At 42.0% G+C, this 21726-nt stretch overlaps 1 protein-coding gene across 3 annotated transcripts in view; it reads left to right on the top strand.

Moving 5' to 3' along the window:
- The window catches only part of LOC145339843 (MAP kinase-activated protein kinase 2-like), a 118031-nt gene extending 96621 nt beyond the window's left edge, over positions 1–21410 (top strand). Inside the window, exons 8-10 of one of the 3 annotated variants that reach the window (XM_080184392.1) lie at positions 2522–2607; positions 3307–3387; positions 21352–21410. In XM_080184392.1, the coding sequence (XP_080040518.1) occupies positions 2522–2607; positions 3307–3387; positions 21352–21384 (200 nt within the window). In that variant the 3' untranslated portion in view covers positions 21385–21410. Of the gene's footprint in view, positions 1–2521; positions 2608–3306; positions 3388–9557; positions 11288–21351 lie in introns of those variants that run through there. The other 2 variants (XM_080184384.1, XM_080184378.1) reach the window with 2 other exon arrangements.
- Positions 21411–21726: the final 316 nt, after the last annotated feature.

Below are 21726 nucleotides of genomic sequence, written 5' to 3'. Positions count from 1 at the left end.
CTTTATGTTACCCTATATGTATCTAAATAACCAAGTTTTGACATTATCACTCATTTCTTTATGGTGACATGTCTACACTGTGCCTGTAGAATCTCACTTTTTAATGCCCCCCGCTCAATTGTCACTGATTTTCCTTTAAGTAGCAGTAATGAGCCCACTTTTGCCAGATCATCTCTTAGCTTCATTAACTTTTTCTTTTCATAATTTGAATCTTTTATTCCTGTTCTATCTTTGTCCTTTTCCATAATGTCCTTTCCATAATGATGCTAAATCTAACAGCACTACAGTCACTCTCTCCAAAATGATTCCCCACTGCTACTTAATTCACTTGTCCAACTTCATTTCTTAAGGCTAAATCTAGAATTGCACCCCTCTGGTTGGCCTTGTTGCATGCTGGCTAAGAAGTTCTCTTGAATGCTGTTTAAGAATTTTGTGCCCTCTTTGCCCTTCACACTGTTTGTATTCCAGCTGAAGTCCAGGTAGTTCAAGTCCCCAACTATTACTACTCTATTGTTTTTGCACTCAGAAATGTGCCTACATATTTGCTCTTCTATCTCCCTCTCACTATTTGGGGGTCTTTAGTAGACTCCCAGCAGTGTGGCTGTCCCTTTTGTTTCCAGATCCCAGTTCAACCCACATGGTTTTGTCTGATGCTAAATTCAGTACATCATTTCTCTCAGCTATAATTGGTTATTTATTCATTAATGCTACACTCCCACCTTTATTTCACCACCCCTGCCTCCATCCTGCCAGAAAACTCAATTCAGGGATATTGAGCTGCTGTTTTTGCCCTTTGAACCAAATTTAAACCATGTGTCTGTCTGTTCCCTCAGCTCATTGGCTTTGCCGCACTCCTTTCATTTAAATATGTACCTCTTAGTACTGTAAAATTCTTGTCCTGTACACTTTGTTGTTGCCACTTACTAATTTACCATCTCTTGTTCTGGGCTCGAAATCTGCTCTCTGGTTCCCATCTCCTTGCCATTCTAGTTTAAATCTGCCCCAACAGCACTAGCAAGCCTTCCTTTGAGGATGCTTTCGCCAGTCCTGTTTAGGTATAGACTGTTCTGCTTGTAGAGGTCTCACCTTCTCCACAAATGGTCCCAATCTGATGCCCTCCTTCCTACACCAGCTTTCCAGCCATATATTCAATTGCCCTGTTTCTATCCTCACTGGCATATGGGACTGGGAGTCATTCTGAGATTACTGCTTTAGAGGTCCTGATTTTCAATGTCTTCTGGAGCTCAAAACCTGCTTTCAGGATCTCATCCCCTTTCATACCTAAGTCACTGGTAGCAATGTAGACCATGACCTTTGGCTGACCACTGTAATAACTCCATGGAGGCAAAAGTCCTGTCATCAAGTTATTTTATTTATACCATACATCTGTACAAAGCCTGCTCTCCAGATGTTCCCTGCTGAATGCAGCCTGGGAGACTGACATATTTGCTTTAAATAGGGAGCATGAGACTCCTTGATTTAATAATCAATTAGAACTCATCAGGTATTTTTTTTTCATACTCTGGTAAGCCAATCTCATTAGCTGGCTGAAGTCATCACAATCACTGTCCCCCATAAGAATGTTTTGCAACCACTCTGTAATATCCTTGACCACTGGCATTAGGGAAGGCAATGTACAATGCTGCAGTCACATTTATAGACACACAAATGCCTTTAGTTTTCCTGATATCCTCTCTAAGCCTCCTGCCCCTTACCTTAAATCTAGGCCCCCAGTCATTGATCCCTCCACCAAGGGCAAAAGTTTCTTCTTTAACTATACCACTCATAATTTTCCAAGGAAAACAACCCCAGCCTAACCTAGCATGCTTTTTCAGATTTTAAGTCCCTCGATAGCAAATTGCTTTCCAGTGTGAAATGGAATTGAACAAATTAGCAATGCTTATGTTCTTTGCACGTAGAGATCCCCCTCGTTTTTACTATCCCATTTCAAGCTGGCTAGGCCAGAATTTATTACCCATCCCTTATTGCCCTGTTGGCTGTGGGCCTCCCTCAAAAACTTGGAGGTATTTGATACAAGTTGCTAAACCATTTCAGCGGGCATTTGAATGAGAAGCCACATTGCTACAGGCTGGAGCCACAGCCTTGGTAAAGGACAGAAGGTTTCCTGTCTGAAGGATATCAGTAATTTAGTTGGATTTCTCTTGACAATCTGACAGCTTCATGGTCACTTTTACTGACACCAGCATCTGTAAAAAGGTTTATTTACAGATTTTAAAAGCCAAATTCAGATCAACAAGCTGGGATTCGAACTCGCGTTCCCTAGACTGTTTGTCTAGGCCTCTGGTAGCTATCCAGGGACCAACACTGTGGAGTGTATGTAGGGAGACCTAGTGGAGCCTTTTCTACAGTCTAATTCCTTCCCTGAATTGTCATGCCGCTTCACTCAGGCTTCCATTCAGTAACTGCAGTTAGGAAGTAGCATTTATCCTCTGTTGCAGGCTTGAATTGGTGTACTGATGGCAGCCACTACTTCTAACTGTTAAATTTCCTTTCTGCGCAGTGAAAGATCTGATCCGCCAGGTGCTGAAGACAGATCCCACAGAACGAATGACGATCACCGAGTTTATGAACCATCCCTGGATTAATGTAGGTTTAGGCAAACTCCAGCCCTATGTTCAAGACACCATGATCCAGTGTGGCTTCATAGAATTGATACTCTGCATTTTTTTCAGGAGATTTTTTGAACTCTGCTGTTATATTGGTGTATTTGAGAACTGAAGAGCTGTCCAAATGAAAAGGAGTGTCTGTGTGTAAGAGTGCGCGTGTGTTCATAAAGAGGTTGTAATGATTTATAGATAATAACAACATCATGACTGGCTTGGGGTATGACTGTCTTTTAGTTGTGGATACACCACTACAGAAGACTCTAACGTGGTTGTAACAGTACATCTGTATCAAATGTTAAGTGCAGGAAAAGCACTCCACTATCCACAATTTCCGCTTTCCTGCTAAAGTTGTTTTCAGTCCAGTTCAGGCCTATCATTTTTCACAGTCTCAGCCAGACTTTCAGGTGCCAGTGTACGCCGAAATTATAAGCAAATTAGAGCAAGAAAGAGTACTGGCGATGAAGCACCAAGGTTGAGTCTGACCCTGTCCTCAACAGACATCCTGTCCAGATGTTTCTGCATGGCAACCAAGAGCTGGTGCCCTGGCCAAGTGGTTCCTGCTTCGCAAACAGGCCCATGTAGCAGCTTTACTAAATTAATGGTAACATTTAAGGGGACTGTTGTACAAAAAAAACCTGTTGCAGAGCAGCTTATGAAAAATCATTCTTTGTACTTTCAGCAGTCGATGGTGGTTCCTCAGACTCCACTACATACGAGTCGAGTGCTCCAAGAAGAGAAAGATATGTGGGAAGAGGTTAAGGTTAGTGTGTTCTCACCCATAGTCAAACACAGGAATATAATGTACAACAAAAGGGTGCACTATTATGAAGAGCATGGATAAGAATAAGAAGAATGATCCTGCATTTATATAGCACTGCTGGTCAAAGTTTCTGGTCCATGGTAACCCCCAGGATGTTGTTTTTTTTTAATGTCACGAGTAGGCTTACATTAACACTGCAATGAAGTTACTATGAAAATCCCCTGGTCATCATACTCTTGCGCTTGTTCAGGTACAATGAAAGAGAATTTAACATGGCCAGTGCACCTAACCAGCATGTCTTTTGGGCTGTGGGAAGAAACTGAAGCACCTGGAGGAAACCCATGCAGACACGAGGAGAACGTGCAGACTCCGCATCGACAGTGACCCAAGCCGGGAATCAAACATGGGTCCCTGGCACTGTGAGGCAACAGTGCTAATCACTGTGCGCGATTATGCCTTTGAATATCAAAGGGCGATGGTTAAGTTCTCTCTTGTCGGAGATGGTCGTTGCTTTGCACTTGTGTGTTGCGGAATGTTATGTATCAGTTATCCAGGTCTTGCTGCATGTGGACACAGACTGCTTCAGTGTCTGAGGAGTCGTGAATGGTGCTGAGCATCATCTGCAAATATCCCCAATTCTGATCTTATGATGGAGGGAAGGTTATTGATGAAACAGCTGATGATGGTTGCTGTCCTGGAACTGAGAATATTGCCACCAACAACTACAATTATCCTTTAAACTAAGTCTGGCTTCCCCCTTTCTTGAGCTGGCTAAGCCCCGCTCTTTGGAGTTCCCTTCTATAAACCCCTCTGGTTTTCCATCTCACTCTTCCCCTTTAAGATCCTTCAGAAGGCTGATCTTTGACCTAGTTTTTGGCCAATTTTCCTAATACATCCTCCTTGGGCTTAGGATGCTTTTCATTCTTCATGGCTCCTTGAGACACCTGACGTTTTCCATTTTCCAGTTCTTGTTATCAGTGCAACACATGACTGCAACCAACAACAAGCCCATCAGGTGCAACTCCTCTCTATGCTTAGCCTCTGAGTGACTCGGATATCCTGAAATTTGTCAATGTAATCTTCTTCAATCCTCATGGATCAGAAGCAGCTGACCTCAATTTATACTGATTGTAGTGAAATAATGTCAATCTGAGATTGAAAACAATACAGGGATGTAAAAATCATACTACACCCTACAACATCAGACAGACTTCAGAAACATGGCCTTTGAGTTTAGTTACATGTGTTGCTGGGGGTAGGGATGGTGGCAGGGGAGGTGAGTCAATTGCCCTTTAATCTCCTCTTTCCTTACCATCCAAAGCTCCAAACGCTCATTCCAGGTGAAGCAGTGATTCACTTGTGCTTTTTTCAATTTATTATACTATATTCATTGCTCATAGTGCAGCCTCCAGTCTCTTCTACACTGGGGAGACCAAACGCAGACTGGTTGACCGCTTTGTGGAACACCTCTGCTCGGTCCACAACCATAACCCCAAATTTTCTGGTCGCTTCCCATTTTAATTTACTGTCTTGCTGTTATACTCACCTCTCCATCCTCAGCCATCTGCACAGTTTCAGTGAAGCTCAATACAAGCTGGAGGAACAGCATCTCTATTCTGATTTAAGCACTTTCCAGCCTTCAGGACTTAACATTGAGTTCACCTCTTTCCCCTTAGTATTCTATTCCTTACAGTGAAGGAGGAGGCCATTTGGCCCATCGAGTCTGCACCAACTCTCCAAAAGAGCATCCCTGCCCTATCCCAGTAACCCATGGCTACTGTGGGAAGAAACCAGAGCGCCTGGAGGAAACCTATGCAGACACAGGGAGAACATGCAAACTCCACACACAGTTAATCAAACCTGGTCCTGGCACAGTGAGGCAGCCATACTAACTGCTATGCCACCATGCTGCCCACTTTAATTGCAATTTTTGCCATGTGCTGATTTTTTCGTGTGTTTTAGCTTTTGCACAGGATTTCCCTTTATTCTGCCATTAACACTTGCTCTGGATCCATGCTTTGTTTCTTTACTACAGGCATCTTTGTCATTTCATCTCTCCCACCCTCTCCTCCTTCTCCACTCCACCTTTCAATTACATAGAACCCATCAAATTTCTACCCTCCAATTCCAATATCCGACACAAAACATGAACTCGTTCTTGCTGCACAAATGCTGCTAGAACGGAGTTACCAGCACTTTCTGTTTCTACTTCCGATCTCCAGTATTGCAGTTACATTGGAATAGTCAGTGCTTTACTCAAGAATAAAACATATCTAGGATAAACGACCTACTTAAAAAAAGAGTACGTGGGACATACAGAGCAAGAACTGCTGAGATAAAGAATTAAAAATGTAATTTAAAATTATACAATCTATACCATAGAAACAGGCTGGCTATTTAACTCCGTAAGACTATATAGATGACTGTGGTTCACACAATTCCCCTCCCATCAAATTCCTCTTTCCAACCTGTACTCACTCCTATCTCATGTATACAACAAACATACCCTGAAATGGGTTAGTGATTGACTATCTGAGGAGTTGCAAATAGAACATAGAACATAGAACATTACAGTGCAGAACAGGCCCTTCGACCCACGATGTTGCGCCGACCAGTTACAAAAACAATGACCCACTAGCCTATACCAATCCCTTTTCGTCCATAAACCTATCCATAGATCTCTTAAACGCCCCCAAACTAGGCGCATTTACAACTGCAGCAGGCAGGGCATTCCAATCCCTCACCACCCTCTGGGTAAAGAACCTGCCCCTGACATCCGTCCTATAACTACCCCCCCTTAATTTAAAGCCATGCCCCCTCGTGCTAGCTTTCTCCATCCGAGGAAAAAGGCTATCACTATCCACCCTATCTAAACCTCTAATCATCTTATATGTTTCAATAAGATCCCCTCTTAGCCGCCTTCTTTCCAACGAAAACAACCCTAAATCCCTCAGTCTCTCCTCATAGGACCTCCCCACCATACCAGGCACCATCCTAGTAAACCTCCTCTGCACCCTCTCCAAAGCCTCCACATCCTTCTTGTAATGTGGGGACCAGAACTGCACACAGTACTCCAAGTGCGGCCGCACCAGAGTTGTGTACAGTTGCAACATTACGCTGCGACTCCTAAATTCAATCCCCCTACCAATAAACGCCAAGACACCGTATGCCTTCTTAACAACCTTATCTACTTGATTCCCAACTTTCAGGGATCTATGTACACATACACCTAGATCCCTCTGTTCATCCACACTATTCAAAGTCCTCCCGTTAGCCCTATACTCGACACATCTGTTGCTCCTACCAAAGTGAATTACCTCACACTTCTCCGCATTAAATTCCATCCGCCACCTCTCGGCCCAGCTCTGCAACCTATCTAAGTCTCCCTGCAGACTATGACACCCTTCCTCACAATCTACCACACCTCCGACTTTGGTGTCATCAGCAAATTTACTAAACCACCCAACTATACCCTCATCCAGATCATTAATAAAGATTACAAACAACAGTGGCCCCAAAACACATCCCTGAGGCACACCACTCGTAACCGAACTCCATGATGAATATTTACCATCAACCACCACCCTCTGTCTCCTATCCGCTGGCCAATTCCTGATCCAACTTCCTAGATTACCCACAATCCCATACATCTGCATTTTCTGCAGAAGCCTACCATGGTGAACCTTATCGAACGCCTTACTAAAATCCATATATACCACGTCAACCGCCTTGCCCCCATCCACCTCTTTGGTCACCTTCTCAAAAAACTCAATAAGGTTAGTAAGGCACGACCTACCCGCTACAAAACCATGCTGACTATTTCTAATCAATTCATTACACTCCAAATAACTATAAATCCTATCCCTAATAATTTTTTCTAAAACCTTGCCCACAACAGAAGTAAGACTCACCAGTCTATAATTCCCGGCAAAGTCTCTGTTCCCCTTCTTAAACAATGGGACAACATTCGCTATCCTCCAATCCTCCGGGACTACACCAGAGACCAATGACGACCTGAAGATCAGAGCCAGAGGCTCTGCAATCACCTCTCTAGCCTCCCAGAGAATCCTAGGGTAGATCCCATCCGGACCAGGGGACTTATCTATTTTCAGCCCCTCAAGAATATCCAGCACATCCCCCTTATCAACCGTAATACTGTCTATTTTACACCCCTGCAACCCAGTGTCCTCCTCAGCTATATTCATGTCCCCCTGCGTGAACACCGAAGAGAAATATTGGTTCAATGCTTCTCCAATCTCCTCCGGTTCCACACACAACTTCCCTCTGCTGTCTGTAACTGGCCCTAATCTTGCCCTGACCAACCTTCTGTTCCTGACATACCTATAGAACGCCTTAGGATTCTCCTTAATCCTATCAGCCAAAGTCTTCTCATGTCCTCTTTTAGCCCTTCTTAACTCCCTCTTCAACTCCCTCCTAGCCAATCTAAAGCTTTCTAGTGCACTATCTGAGCCCTCAAATCTCATCCGAACATAAGCCTCCTTTTTCTTTTTAACCATCGACTCAACTCTTTTGGTGCACCACGGTTCCCTAGATCTACCAATTCCTCCATGCCTGACAGGGACATACCTATCAAGGACTCGCAGTAGCTGCTCCTTGAAAAAACTCCACATTTCGGACGTTCCCAGTCCCTGTAATCTCCTAGTCCAATCTATGCTTCCTAATTCACTCCTAATAGCCTCATAATTACCCTTCCCCCAGCTAAAACTACTGACCTGAGGTTCATGCCTATCCCTTCCCATCACTAAGGTGAACGTAACCGAATTGTGGTCACTATCACCAAAATGCACACCAACTTCCAAGTCTAGCACCTGGTCTGGCTCATTTCCCAGCACCAAATCCAATATAGCCTCACCTCTAGTTGGCCTATCTACATACTGAGTCAAAAAACCTTCCTGCACACTTTGTACAAACACTGACCCCTCTAATGAGCTACAACTATAGCAATTCCAATCAATATTCGTAATGGTGCTGAACAATCATCAGTGAACATTCCCACTTCTGTCCTGATGATAGAAGGAAGGTCAATGATGAAAGCAGCACCTTTATGAAGGTGGCGGGGCCCAGGAGATGACCATTCAATGTATCAGCAAGTTCCTCATTCCTGTTGCTCTCTGAATTAGATCAACAACAACTTGCATTCCTGTAGTGCCTTGATATGCTAAAACATTCCGAAGTGCTTCACAGGAGTGTTCCAAACAAAATCAGACAGCAGGCCACAGAAGCAGATATTAAGACAGAGATAGTTTCTTAAGAAGCATCTTAAAGGAAGAGAGAGGGGGAGAGATTTGAGGAAGGAATGCCAGAGTTCAAGATGTTCGCTGCTAATAGTGGAACAGTTAAATCAGAGGCTGTAATTTTCCAAGACCAATCCCACCAATAGTGACCCCACTACAGGTTCTTTGGGAAAACCCATTGACAATGGTGCGACCGAAGGATCATGGATGGACTGCCTCCGCCATCACAAAACATGCCATGAGCAGGGGAGGCAGAAAGTCCCATCCAGAGATACTCAAGAGGCCAGATATGCAGTAACATGGATATCTTGTGAGGATGTAGGGCTGGAGGAAATGACAGACATAGGCAGGGATGAGACTATGGAGAGATTTGAAAACAACGAGGAGAATTTTAAAATCAAAGCATCGGGTAACTAATCAGCAGAAAAATGAAATGGAAGAAGGGGCAAAGCTTGTAGACAGAATGGAAAGTAATGGCTAACACAGGAGAATCTTGGGAAGGATTTTTGCAATGCTTCATTCAAATGGTTGTGAATCTTTGAATTCTTTACCCCTCAGGGTTGTGGATGTTCCATTGTTGAATATATTTAAGGTTGAATAGACAGATTTCCGGTCTCTCGGGGAATTAAAGGACATGGGAAATGGGTGAGAAAGTGGAGTTGGAGCCTAAGATCAGCATTTGTTGTATTGAATGGTGGAACGGGCTTGATGAGCCATGACTATTTCACACCAGTGGTCATCCATTTAAACTAAACCCATCATTAGTATAAGACAACGTCATTTCAAACCATTTGTGTGACTTCTTAAAAAAAAATTGCTGCTAGTAATTTCCATTTTAAAACACAGATTTTACAGAAACATCGGCACCTAAGATAGTTGTTTGCTCTAATGCAGTGTTCCACGCTCTGATTTTAGGATGAAATGACAAGTGCCCTCGCCACAATGCGTGTCGACTACGACCAGGTAACAATTAAGGACTTGGACAAAACCAGTAACCCTCTCTTGAATAAAAGGAGAAAGAAGCAGACCTCGTCAGCACGATCCTCATCAGCCATCTGCAGCAATCAATGAATGGAGGAGCAACAGGACAGGGGATATTTTTTAAACAAAAAGCTTCAAAAACTCCAGCACAGCCAATTCAACCTGGATAAAGGCTGGAGGTTCACAACATCACCAGAGGATGGTTTCTATTATCATTGACAACACATCTGGAAAAGAGAGGACCCGTCAGCTGTGCCCAGGATCCCAAACCCCTTCCTTTCCATACTGCTGTTTTGCTCCTTTTATGAACAGTGTTTTATCCTGTTGTTTTAATTAAGCTCAAACTTTGCAAGGTATTGATGAAAGAAAGGAGGAGGAGGTAAGCAATGATGTTGTGTCAGTGCAGCATCCTCTCGTGAGTGCTAAGTATTCTGTAAACTGAACGCACATATCGCCCACAGGACTTGCATTTGAAATGCCATCTGTGGTCAGTAGGTATTTTTAGACTATAGAATTGGTGGCTACACCCACCGGCAGCCTGGTGTACTCTGGTGGAGCTGCAACAGAAACTCCAGGCACTGAACTACTTGACTATAAGGTAAATGTGATAAGTGAGGAAGTCAAGACTTGTGTAGGATGAGTAGTCACTGGCAGCAAGTACCATGAGGCAGTTGCCAAAGTGGAATCTCTATCCCACCAAGAGCCTTCAGGAAAGGAGTGGGATAAAACAACTGGTACACTGTAAGGGTCAGACATATAGCTAAGGCCTATCGGTTAAACTACCACTAACAAAGGGTGATGATCCAAGGTTTGCTAAGGTACTACTGGATAAAATGTGAGAATTAATTTTGAAAATGTTTTGCTATCGAGGTCTGCTAAATCGTAGGCAAGGCAAACTTTCAGTCAGATTACACAGGCAATTTTTTTTTAAATTTGTAATCAAGATTGCCACCCAGTTGCCCCAATAACGGTTTTAAAAAAAACTTTTAAGCACCTCTTTTGACCTTAAGAAGCTTCTTTCAGTCAGTGGAGCAATTTTGAATTGCAGTCACTGTTGTAAGAAATATGACAGCCAATGCTCACCTCAAGCTAATTCCACCATTCACTGAGATTGTGGCTAACATTTGACCTAATTCCAGATATTTGCCTTTGTACTGTATCCCTCAATGCCTCCGCTTTACAAACATCTATCAATCTCAGATTTAAATCAAGTGTTGATCGATCATTAATTTGTAAGTTCCAAACTTCTATCTTTTGTGTATAAGGATGATTTCAAATTTTGCTTCTGGGAGGTCTGGCTCTAATTTTTAGCCTCTGCTGCCTAGCCCAGCACCCATGCCTCCCCACCCCTCCCTGCCACACAGCCAGCAAAAACTTCAGTTTCTGAAGTTTCCTATCTTGGAAACTTCAATTAGATCACATAAGAACATAAGAAATAGGAGCAGGAGTAGGCCATCTAGCCCTTCGAGTCTGCCCCGCCATTCAATAAGATCATGGCTGATCTGTCGTGGCTCAGTTCCACCTTCCTGCCCTCTCCCCATAGCCCTTAATCCCCTCTCTTATCAAAAACCCATCAACCTGCATCTTAAAAATATTTAGCGAGGCAGCCTCCACCACTTCAACGGGCAGAGAATTCCAGAGATTCACCACCCTTTGAGTGAAGAAGTTCCTCCTCAACTCCGTTCTAAACCGCCTCCCCTTTATCTTGAGGCTGTGCCCCCTAGTCCTACTGTCTTTTTTGAGCGGGAAGAGTCTCTCCACCTCTATCCTATCCATCCCATTCATCATCTTATACGTCTCAATGAGATCTCCCCTCATTCTTCTAAACTCCAACGAGTACAAGCCTAGTTTATTCAGCCTCTCCTCATAGCTCAACCCCCTCAACTCTGGTATCAGCCTAGTAAACCTCTGCACTCCCTCCAAGGCCAAAATATCTTTGCGCAGGTGTGGCGCCCAAAACTGCACACAGTACTCCAGCTGCGGCCTCACCAATGCCCTATACAGCTGCAGCAAGACCTCCCTACTTTTATATTCAATCCCCCTCGCTATGAAGGCCAGAATCCCATTCGCCTTCCTGACCACCTGCTGCACCTGCAAGCTCCCCAGGGAATGCAACCCTAGTTTGAGTGATCTCTTCTGAAATTTAATTCAGGAAGTCTACGTATCATTCTAGTAAATCAACATTGCACTCCCATTAAGATACTCGTGGGGTGTGGTGCCAGGAATGTTCACAGTCCTCCAGGTGCAGTATAACCAGAGCTTTGTACAACTGGAACATGACATATATACTAGTTCTCCAGCTTTTCCTGAGCTTCTTTGATTATTTTTGGCACCTACTATGATGATTAATGATCTCCCAAGTCTATTTGGAACTCCTCTGTTTCTAGCCTCTCATCATTTTGAAAATATCCTTTTTGTCCTTTTTTGAGTTCAAAGAGGATGATGTCACCTTTGCATTGAAATTCATTTGTCTCAGAGTGGGAGCAGAGAAGCCTGAGTGTGATGAGACATGGCTGCTGAGGGGAAAGTGGGGCCTGCTTATAGTTGTTTTTCCAGTTTGAGAATAGGGCTTCCCCAACCTGTGGGTTGTGACTCAGGTGAGATTTTGGTGATCTCTTAGGCAGCAATGTCCATTGTGGGGCCCCAACTGCGTGTTAATCACTGTGAAACCCCTTCAAATCCTTGCAATTTTAATGGTAGAAAGAAGCAATCTTTAAGATGTGATTCCTGCTCCAAAGTAGCCAGTGCAAAGTTAGGTTTCAAAAAACCCTATTCCTACAGGTCACTCTCATCCCCCGCTCCCCACCCAATCGTACTCCTGTCAGGTTTTTCATCCTCCCCTCTCACAGCTCTTCCTCCCAAACCAAAGATGTGCTGTTAGGCTGATTGGCAGGAATAAATTGTCCCTAAATCAGTTTTCCCTCAATCTGGATGGCCATAAAACATTAGATAGGGGTCGTGGGTAGAGAGGTGGTGTTGAGATGGCAGCGTGGGCTCGTTGGGCCGAAGGGCCTGTTTCCCAGGCTGATTTTGTTCTTTGTATTAGGTCTTCCTGTGCTCCCCCACTCCCACAGGAAAAATGAGCAAACCAATAATGGCACTGTGGAGTATGGGAGCAGCTGGGGGCTACCTGTGTAATGAGACCTCATAATAAAGGATTCCCAAAATGAGATAACATAGACTGAATATGAAATTCTATCAGAGGATAAGAAATTAGAGATAAAGAAAGGAAAATATAAAAATATGAAGGAGAAATTAGAACATTAGTAAATTAGCAAGAAATGCAAAAAGAGACAGCAAAAGCCTCTAGACGTATGGGAAAAAGTATGCATTGGTCCCTTAGAGGGTGAAATGGGTGAGTTAATAATGGGAAACAAGGAAATGGCAGGAGTCTTGACCAAGTATTTTGTATCAATACAACAGAAGACACAAAAAGCATTTCAAGGTTAAAGAGCAGATCCACAAAGGTAATTGTCTCCGGATTACTACCTAAGCCATGAGCAAATTGGTGTATGATAAATAAGACAGAGAGTTGAATGTGTGGCTCAAAATTGGTGAGGAAGAAATGGATTTTAATTCATGGGGCAACTGGCACCAGTACTGGGGAAAAGAGGGTACTGCTGGGATGATGTTCACCTGGACCCTACTGGCTAAATTGTTTAACTCAGACTGTAGAGAGGATATAAAACTAAAATGGTGTAGTTTGAGATAATTGGCGGGGTGGTGGTGTTGGTGCAGAGGGTTATCAAGAGAAAGGACAAGCAATAATACAAGGTAGTGATATACATGATAACCAGCATGTTACAGGATGGGACAGAGAATGAATATAAATTTATACCAACAAATAAGATCAGGGTAGGGGAAAAGGATGAAAAGACAGAACTAAAAGCTGTTTATCGGAATGCACACAGCAGCCATAAACAAGATAATGAAGTTGATATGATAGCCATTACAGAGATATGGTTGCAAAGTGACCACAGCTGACGCCTGGATATTCATGGAGATTTGACATTTCAGAAGGACAGGAAGAAGGATATTGTGGTGGGATGGCTCTGTTAAGAAAGGATAAGATCAGCACGGTAGTGAGAAATGATCTTAGCTTGGAAGATCAAGATATAGAAACAGTTTGGGTGGAAATAAGACATAGCAAAGAAAATAAAGCACTGGTGGAAATAGTGTATAAGGTCCCTAACAGTAGCTACATTGTAGGACAATATCAATCAATAATTACAGATTGTAAGAAAGATACTGATTAGCATGGGAGATTTTAATCTTCATATAGATTGAGGGAATCAAGTTGGCAAAAGTAACCTGGAGGGTGATGTCATAGTGTATTCAATATGTTCTGGACCCAACCAGAGAATAAATTGTTTTAGACCTACATAATGAGAGTTAATAGTTAAGGATTTCAAAGATGAGAGTGATTATAACATTGATAGAATTTCACATTCAGAATGAGGCAATGAAACTAGTCTGAAACTAACATCTCAACTTAAATAAAGGTAAGTACAAAAATATGAAGAGAAATTACAGCATGAGTAAATTAGCAAGAAATATAAAAAAAGACAGCAAAAGCTTCAAATTTGGAAAAGGTATGCATTGGTTCCTTACAGGGTGAAACAGAGGAATTAATAATAGGAGATAATAGGAGATAGGAGTTTTGAACAAGTATTTTGTATCTATCTTCACAGCAGAAGACACAAAAACATTTCAAGAATAGCAGAAAATCAAGAGGCAAAAGGACAGGAGGAGGAAGTTCGGAGGAACTTAAAACATTAATGATCACTAGAGAAAAAAATACTAGAAAATCTAATGGGGCTAGAGGCTGACAAATCCCCTGAATCCAATGGCCCACATCCTAGGTGATTTTATTGGAACATAAAAGATTCTAAGGGGGCTTGGCAGGTCAGATGCTTTAAGAATATTTCATCTTGTAGGAAATCTAGAACTAAGGGGCACAGTTTCAGAATAAGGGGTCTCCCACTTAAGACACAGAATGGGAGGAATTCCTTCTTTTGGAAAACCATTATTGATTAGTCTTTGGAATTCTCTTGCACAGAAAGCAGTTATTTACTGTATTCAAGGCTGAATTAACCAAATTATCGACAAGGAAGTTGAGGGTTATGGGAAGCAGGCAGTAAAGTGGAGCTCCGATCACAATTGGATCATCCCTGATCTTATTGAATAGTGGAGCAGGTTTGATGGGCTGAGTGGGCTACTCCTGCTCCTTATGATCTGATTTGCTCACAAAATCTATTAACATCCTTTTGTAATTTCACATTTCTTTTTGCACCATCTGGACGTTTGGATATATGACTTTCTATCTCATCATCTAAGTAATTAATAAATGCAGTAAATTTGCCTTCAATTCCATGAGATTCAACCTTAACTCACAGTCTCTTGTGAGAGACTTTTATTAAATGCCTTTTGGGATTCCATATAAATGACATCCATAGACATTCCCCATTACTGTATTCACCTCTTTAAAAATGATAGATGTTTTGGATTTGCTTTCTGTCAGTCTTTACAATAGAGAAATTATCAGTCAGCTGGACATCCCAGGAATGCTAAAACAAAATACTGCAGATGCTGGAAAGCTGAAATAAAAGTAGAAAATGCAGGAAAATCTGGCCATCTCTGTAGAGAGAGAGAGTCCATGTTTTGAGTCAACTCAATGTTGACTGTTTTCTTTCTCTCCCTATGGCTGCTGCTGGACCTACTGAAATTTTTCAGCAATCTGTATTCTAATCTCAAGAATAATTTGCTGGTTTCTCTCTCTCTTAAAACTGTGCATAAAATTCCACTATTTATGATCTAAATCTTATGAATGGAGAAAACTTTAAGATTATAGTAATGACATCTCACTCACTTTCTTTAACCCCTTGGGTATGAAGCCTGGGTATATACCAGTTTTTGATGCCATTATTTCACTCATTACTGTTATCTTGTTTTGATCAATTCCAGCTGATTCAACATTAGTTTCCTTGGGATGTCCAGCAGGCTGAACCTTCTTCCTCTACTGTAAATACTGGCACTAAGTGATTATTTAGCACCTTCACCATTTCCTTACTTACATTGGCAATATCACAGTTATTAGTTTTCTAAGAACCCTCATTGCTCCTAACCACCGTCTATTCCTTAATATAATTGTAAAACTATTTTATGTTGATTTGAATTTCCTTTACAGGTTCTTCACATACTCCCTATTTGTAATTATTACTTTTGTCACACATCATTATTCTTTGTATCTCTCCTATGTGCCAGGATTTGTGCTTTTTTTGCATTTTTAATGCATTTTCTTTTAGTTTTAACCAAATCGCTGTTTAGTTGTCCATGGCTTTATTTTTGACATGTAAAAACTCCTGCACCTTAGGGGGTCTGTATTGCACTGGTTCTGTATTGCATTAAATTATTTATTGAACACCACCGCCTGCTATCTTCTGTGTGTTTTTTTCCCCCATTAACAGATTTACCCAGTTTACTGTAGACAGTTTGAAATCAATTAACCTTTCCTGAATCTCAGATCTTAACTGTTTCACATTTATGCCTATCAAACACTACACTGAACTAAAGCATTTTATGATCATTATTAGAAAAATGTTGATGCAGTTAAAACTGGCTCGTTACTTATTAAATCTAATATCACATGCTTCTTTGTTGATTGATGTATATTGATGAAGCAAACTATCTTGAACATACTAAATAAATTTACTACCTTTCTAACATGTCCTAGTCTTCTTATCCCAAGCAATATGAAAGTTAAAATCCCCTAATTAAACCAGTATTCCTACCATTTGTCTAATTATTACATTTATACAATCTCAATTTCACAAATGCTACCTGGGCCCTATAGAAAACTACCCCTGCTTGTTAATTCTAGCCGTAGTCTCCATTGCCTGCTAATGTCATTATATTCTCTTGTCATTGAAGTGACTTCAACTTTAATCACTAAGACTAGTCCTGACCACTAGCATTCTGTCACACTTTCCAAAGGTTTTTTTCCTTATTCATTCACGGGATGCAGGGGTCGCTGGCTAAACCAGCATTTGTTGCCCATCCCTAATGTTCTTGAGAAGATGGTGAGTGCTTTCTTGAACCACGACAGTCTTGCTGTGTAGGTACACCCACAGTGTGTTAATGAAAGAATTCCGGGATTTTGAACTTGCGACAGAAATATATCGCTGTTCCTTCTCTAAGTCAGAATGATGAGTGACTTGGGCATAAACCTCCATGTGGTGTTGTGGGTTTGGAAGGTGCTGCCCAAGGAACCTTGGTGAGTTCCTGCAGTGCATCTTGTAAATGGTACACGTTGCTGCAATTGTGCATCAGTGGTGGACAGAGTGAATGTTTGTGGAAGGGGTAGCAATCAACTGGGTTGCTTTGTCCTGGATCATTGGTGTTCCTTCCACAAACATATATCTGATTGAGTATTGGCTACCATGTCATGTTGATTTTTCTTTCTCTAATGCCAACAACATTTAACAATCTGTTACTGTTTTAATTTCACTATAATTGGTTTGCCTTACTTTCTGTTTGCCTGATATGAAAACATAGAGACATATAAGCTTGGAGATCTTTGCTGAAGTTTGAACACATATCTGGGATTGGTGGGAAAGGGAAAGTATTGCTAAAGCTGAACCAGCTCAAATGGCACAATATATTCCTGCTACTTGTTCAGTTTGGAGAAGCACACCCTCAGTATTGGTTATATCCCCAAAAAGCAGGTTGGCTAGTCACTCAATAGTAACAAAGTCCCAAGGACCTTCTGGGATGTGTCAGATCATTAGATCTGTACATCCAATCTTGTTGATGGGCTTGTCAGGGTAGAACCATGTCTTCTCTGAGATGCTGTCTTGTCTTCCACCTGAGATCATTGTCACTATTGGATTCACAGTGGCCTTATTCATTCAGACTTACCTCTTGTCCGTGAATGTCATCAAGGGCAATGACACTGATTTACCTTCGAACAGCTGTCACCAGCTCACATTACCAAATCGCATTGGAGCTAAGCAAAGTTTTCCCAATTTCCCACATTTAAAATTGGTCAATTTTTATCCTAATTTAACTAAATTATCACCATGACTGATATGAGCTTACTGATCATACCCGCCCAACTTCATTCCCTACAATAAACCAAAGAATTTCTATGGTGCAGAAAGAAGCCATTCAGTTCATTGAATGTACAGACTATCCAAAAGAGCATCCCACCCAGGCCAACTCCTGCCACCCTATTCCCATAAACCCTTGCATTTACCATGGTTAATCTGCCTAACCTACACATCTTTGAACTGTGGTGCAAACCCATGCAGACACAGGGACAACGTGCATACTCCACACAATCACCCAACCAAGGGATTGAACCTGGGTTGCTGGTGCTGTGAGGCAGCAGTGCTAACCACTGGGCCACTGTGATGCTTTCTTTTATAGAGTTTTACGACATATTGGCTAAAAACTGAATGCAGTTTAATTCTGTATCCTTTATAACTTTCCCATTGAAATTAATATTAGGGTACTTAACACTCCCTATTACTTCTTTTTGTTTCTGCATTCCTCAACAATTTACCATTTACAGACAATCTTGAGGAGGGGGCTGATGACACGTAGATGAGCGGAAAAGCAAATTGTGTGGAAGGTGCGGAAAGTCTGCAGAGAGATCTGGATAGGCTGAGTGAGTGGGCAAGGACCTAGCAGATGGAGTGTAACATTAGCAAATGTGACGTTATCCACTTTGGTAGAAATAATAGGAGGAGGGATTATTATTTAAAGGGCAAAAACCACAGTGCAGAGGGACCTGGGGGGGGTCCTTATGCACAAATCGCAAAAACCCAGTCTGCAGGTGCAATAGGTGATCAAGAAGGCAAATGGAATGTTGGCCTTTATAGTAAGGGGGATAGAATATAAAAGCAGGGAGGTCTTGCTGCAACTGTACAGAGCACTGGTGAGGCTGCAACTGGAGTAGTGTGTGCAGTTTTGGTCACCGCATTTGCAAAAGGATATATTGGCCTTGGAGGAGTACAGAGAAGGTTCACCAGGTTGATACCGGAGATGAGAGGGGGGGGCGGGGGGGTTAGCCTATGAAGAGAGATTGAATAGACTGGGTCTGTACTTGTTAGAAGGCTGAGGGGGGATCTTATAGCGACATATAAGATAATGAAGGGGATAGATAGGGTAGAGGTAGATTCTTCCCACTTAGAAAGGATAGCAGGACTAGAGGGCACAGCCTCAAAATAAGGGGGGGGGGGGGCAGTTTAGCATGGAGTTGAAGAGGAACTTCTGCACTCAAAGGGTGGTGAATCTCTGGAAGTCTCTGCCCGTTGAAGTGGTAGAGGCTACCTCGCTAAATATATTTAAGTCACGGGTAGATAGATTTCTGATAGACAAGGGAATTAAGGGTTTTGTGGAGAAAGCGGGAAAAGTGGAACTGATCCATTTCAGATCAGCCGTGATCTTATTGAATGGCGGGGCAGGCTCGAAGGGCTGGATGGCCTACTCCTGTTCCTATTTCTTATGTTTGCCTACATATCTACTTTTGCATCTCACTCTGAATGGAGTCTCTGGCATACTTCCAGCAGCAGAGTGATCCTCAGTTGAACTTATTTGGTCTCATTTGATTGCTTTTTTCCCCCAATATTGTGGCTCTCTCCTTTTCTTTAATCCCATTCTCTAGCCTGCCTGAAAATACCAAAAGCAACAAGTTGAGCTACCATTATAACTCAGTTATATTTCAATCATAGCTGAAGTATAATACTGCCAAACATCTAATTCAATTAGCAGCAGCAGCACTATCGGAGTCTCCAACCATCATCAGCTGTCTGATTTGAGGATGACCTCTGCTCAAGGTGGCAAATTTCTGCTGAGTCTTTGTGACCCACAGACTTTGGGCACGTGGGACAAGTTTCCCAACAGGTTATGCGATTTGTTTCTTTCCTTCTCTACTACCATTCACCTTCATCATTAAGGTGTTGGTATTTAAGTGGACAAGTTGTCATTAGTGGGAATGATTGGTAGCTAGTTCCTCCCAGTCATTGTCAATGCTTCTTCAATGTTTTTGAAGAGCTTCAGAGTGTCTTTGTTTTTTTTTTGGGTCCTTCCCTGGAATGTGGCATTTTCTCAACTCTGGTGGCGAACCTACAGCCCAAGGAGCACTTGACCCATCAGGATTGTCTATTGTGCAGTGTTACCAGATTCCACTGATTTCTGGCCACAGTTTTTAGAATCACTACAGTACAGAAAGAAGCCATTCGCCCACAATCGCAAACAGGCATGACCCCCCCTATCCTTACATATTTACCTACTAATCCCTCTAACCAATGCATCTCAGGACACTAAGGGCAATCTTAGCACAGCCAATCAACATAACCCGCACATCTTTGGATTATGGGAGGAAACTGGAGCACCCGGAGGAACCCCACACAGACATGAGGAGAATGTGCAAACTCCACACAGACAGTGACCCGAGCCAGGAATCAAACCCAGGTTCCTGGAGCTATGAAGCAGCAGTGCTAACCACTGTGCTACCGTGCCACCCAATTATTTGGTATCAGTAAGAATGAAATGACACATACAAAGGACAAGTGAAGTGAGGTGCATACAGGTTGCATACAACATTGATTGTAAGAGCAGTGTGTTCCCTTTATGTCCAAAGTTAAATATTTATTTTGTTTTTAACCATTGGAAGTTGATAATTCTATTAATATGCAAATGAATCAACATTTTCTATAACTCATTAAATATATTTAATACATTAGTGAATAGTTCATCTTGTTTATGGCGTACGGGTACATAAACAAGCCTGATTTCAATTTTGCAACCCATTGAGAGGAAGTTGGTACATTCCTACAGCCCACTCACTAGCCTAGGTTGCCCATCTCTGGTCCAAGATCAGAGCAACGTAAATTGACCTTTTTCTATTTACAACAGTTAAATAATAAAGATCGATGCTTTTTGAATTCTGATCCTGTGACCTAGTTACAATTCTTGATGTATGTGCAATTTTTGTACACTCCTGTAATGAGATATACTTGTTATGGAAGAACTTGCATTTAATCTGACATTATCCTGTCTTAGTAATGTTTCATATACAATCAATTATTGTTGTTACACAGGCAAACATGATAGCAACATATTAGAAACAAGCAGTGGCCAGTGGAATGACTGATTTGTTTGGCTGAGGGAAGATTGTTGGCCAACACACTGGGAGAACTCTCCAGCTCTTCCAAGTGCTGTGCGAAATTGAACATCTACCTGTACAGGTAGCCAGAACCCCAATATCTGACTAACAGGACCGCTAGTTGTGTAACACTCTCTCAAATCAATACTGCACTGGTGTCAACCCAGGTGTAATACTTGAACCTTCACTTCAAAGGTCAGAGACTACTAACACAGCCTTGTTGACATAAGCATGGGTGCAATCAAGGTTTGTTCTTACTGTCCAGGTAACTCTTCCACTGATATCTTTTTTCTTCCAGAAATCACATTTCTTTGTTCCATAACTAGATCTAAACAGTCCGTTAACCATTACCTTCCTGATCGATTTGCTTAAGTAGACTAGCTCCATGTTACCTGCTGTTCATCGCAAAGTTGATTGAGCTCACTGGCTTTGAAGTCAAAAACTAGCATAAGAGAACTGTGGTTCAATTATCAATTAATAACTGTTTACAGAAATAAAATGTTGGGAATTTATCAAAAGACCAACTTCTCAGTCTGAAGATTGCTATTTTGTTCTCAGGATATGGGTGACCCTGACAAGTCTCTGCCCTAGTTGCTCCAAGGAGTTTAAGAATCGACCACAGACTAGAGAATCGAGTCACTTGTTGGCGAGGCTAGGAAGAGAAGGAGCATGTTACTTTTCCTGAATCGGTTGGATGGTAACAACAGAAAACACTGAATAAACACAACAGCTCAGGCAGCATCTGTGGAATGTTGAGTCCATATGACTATTATAATTCTAATTTTGAAAGATTATATGGAGTTGAAATAACCTTACATCTCTCTCCACAGATACTGCTAGAGTTGTTGAGTTTATCCAACATTGTTTTATTTCAAATTTCCAGAATCTGCAATATTTTGATTTTATTTGGGTGTTAATAACAATTGCCAGCTT

This window comes from Carcharhinus amblyrhynchos, chromosome 3 (genome assembly GCF_965287045.1).
Source record: "Carcharhinus amblyrhynchos chromosome 3, sCarAmb.v2.hapA, whole genome shotgun sequence".
NCBI classification, from domain to species: domain Eukaryota; kingdom Metazoa; phylum Chordata; class Chondrichthyes; order Carcharhiniformes; family Carcharhinidae; genus Carcharhinus; species Carcharhinus amblyrhynchos.
The sequence above is the reverse complement of the archived record's forward strand: the minus strand, read 5'-3'. Positions and strand labels throughout refer to the sequence as shown.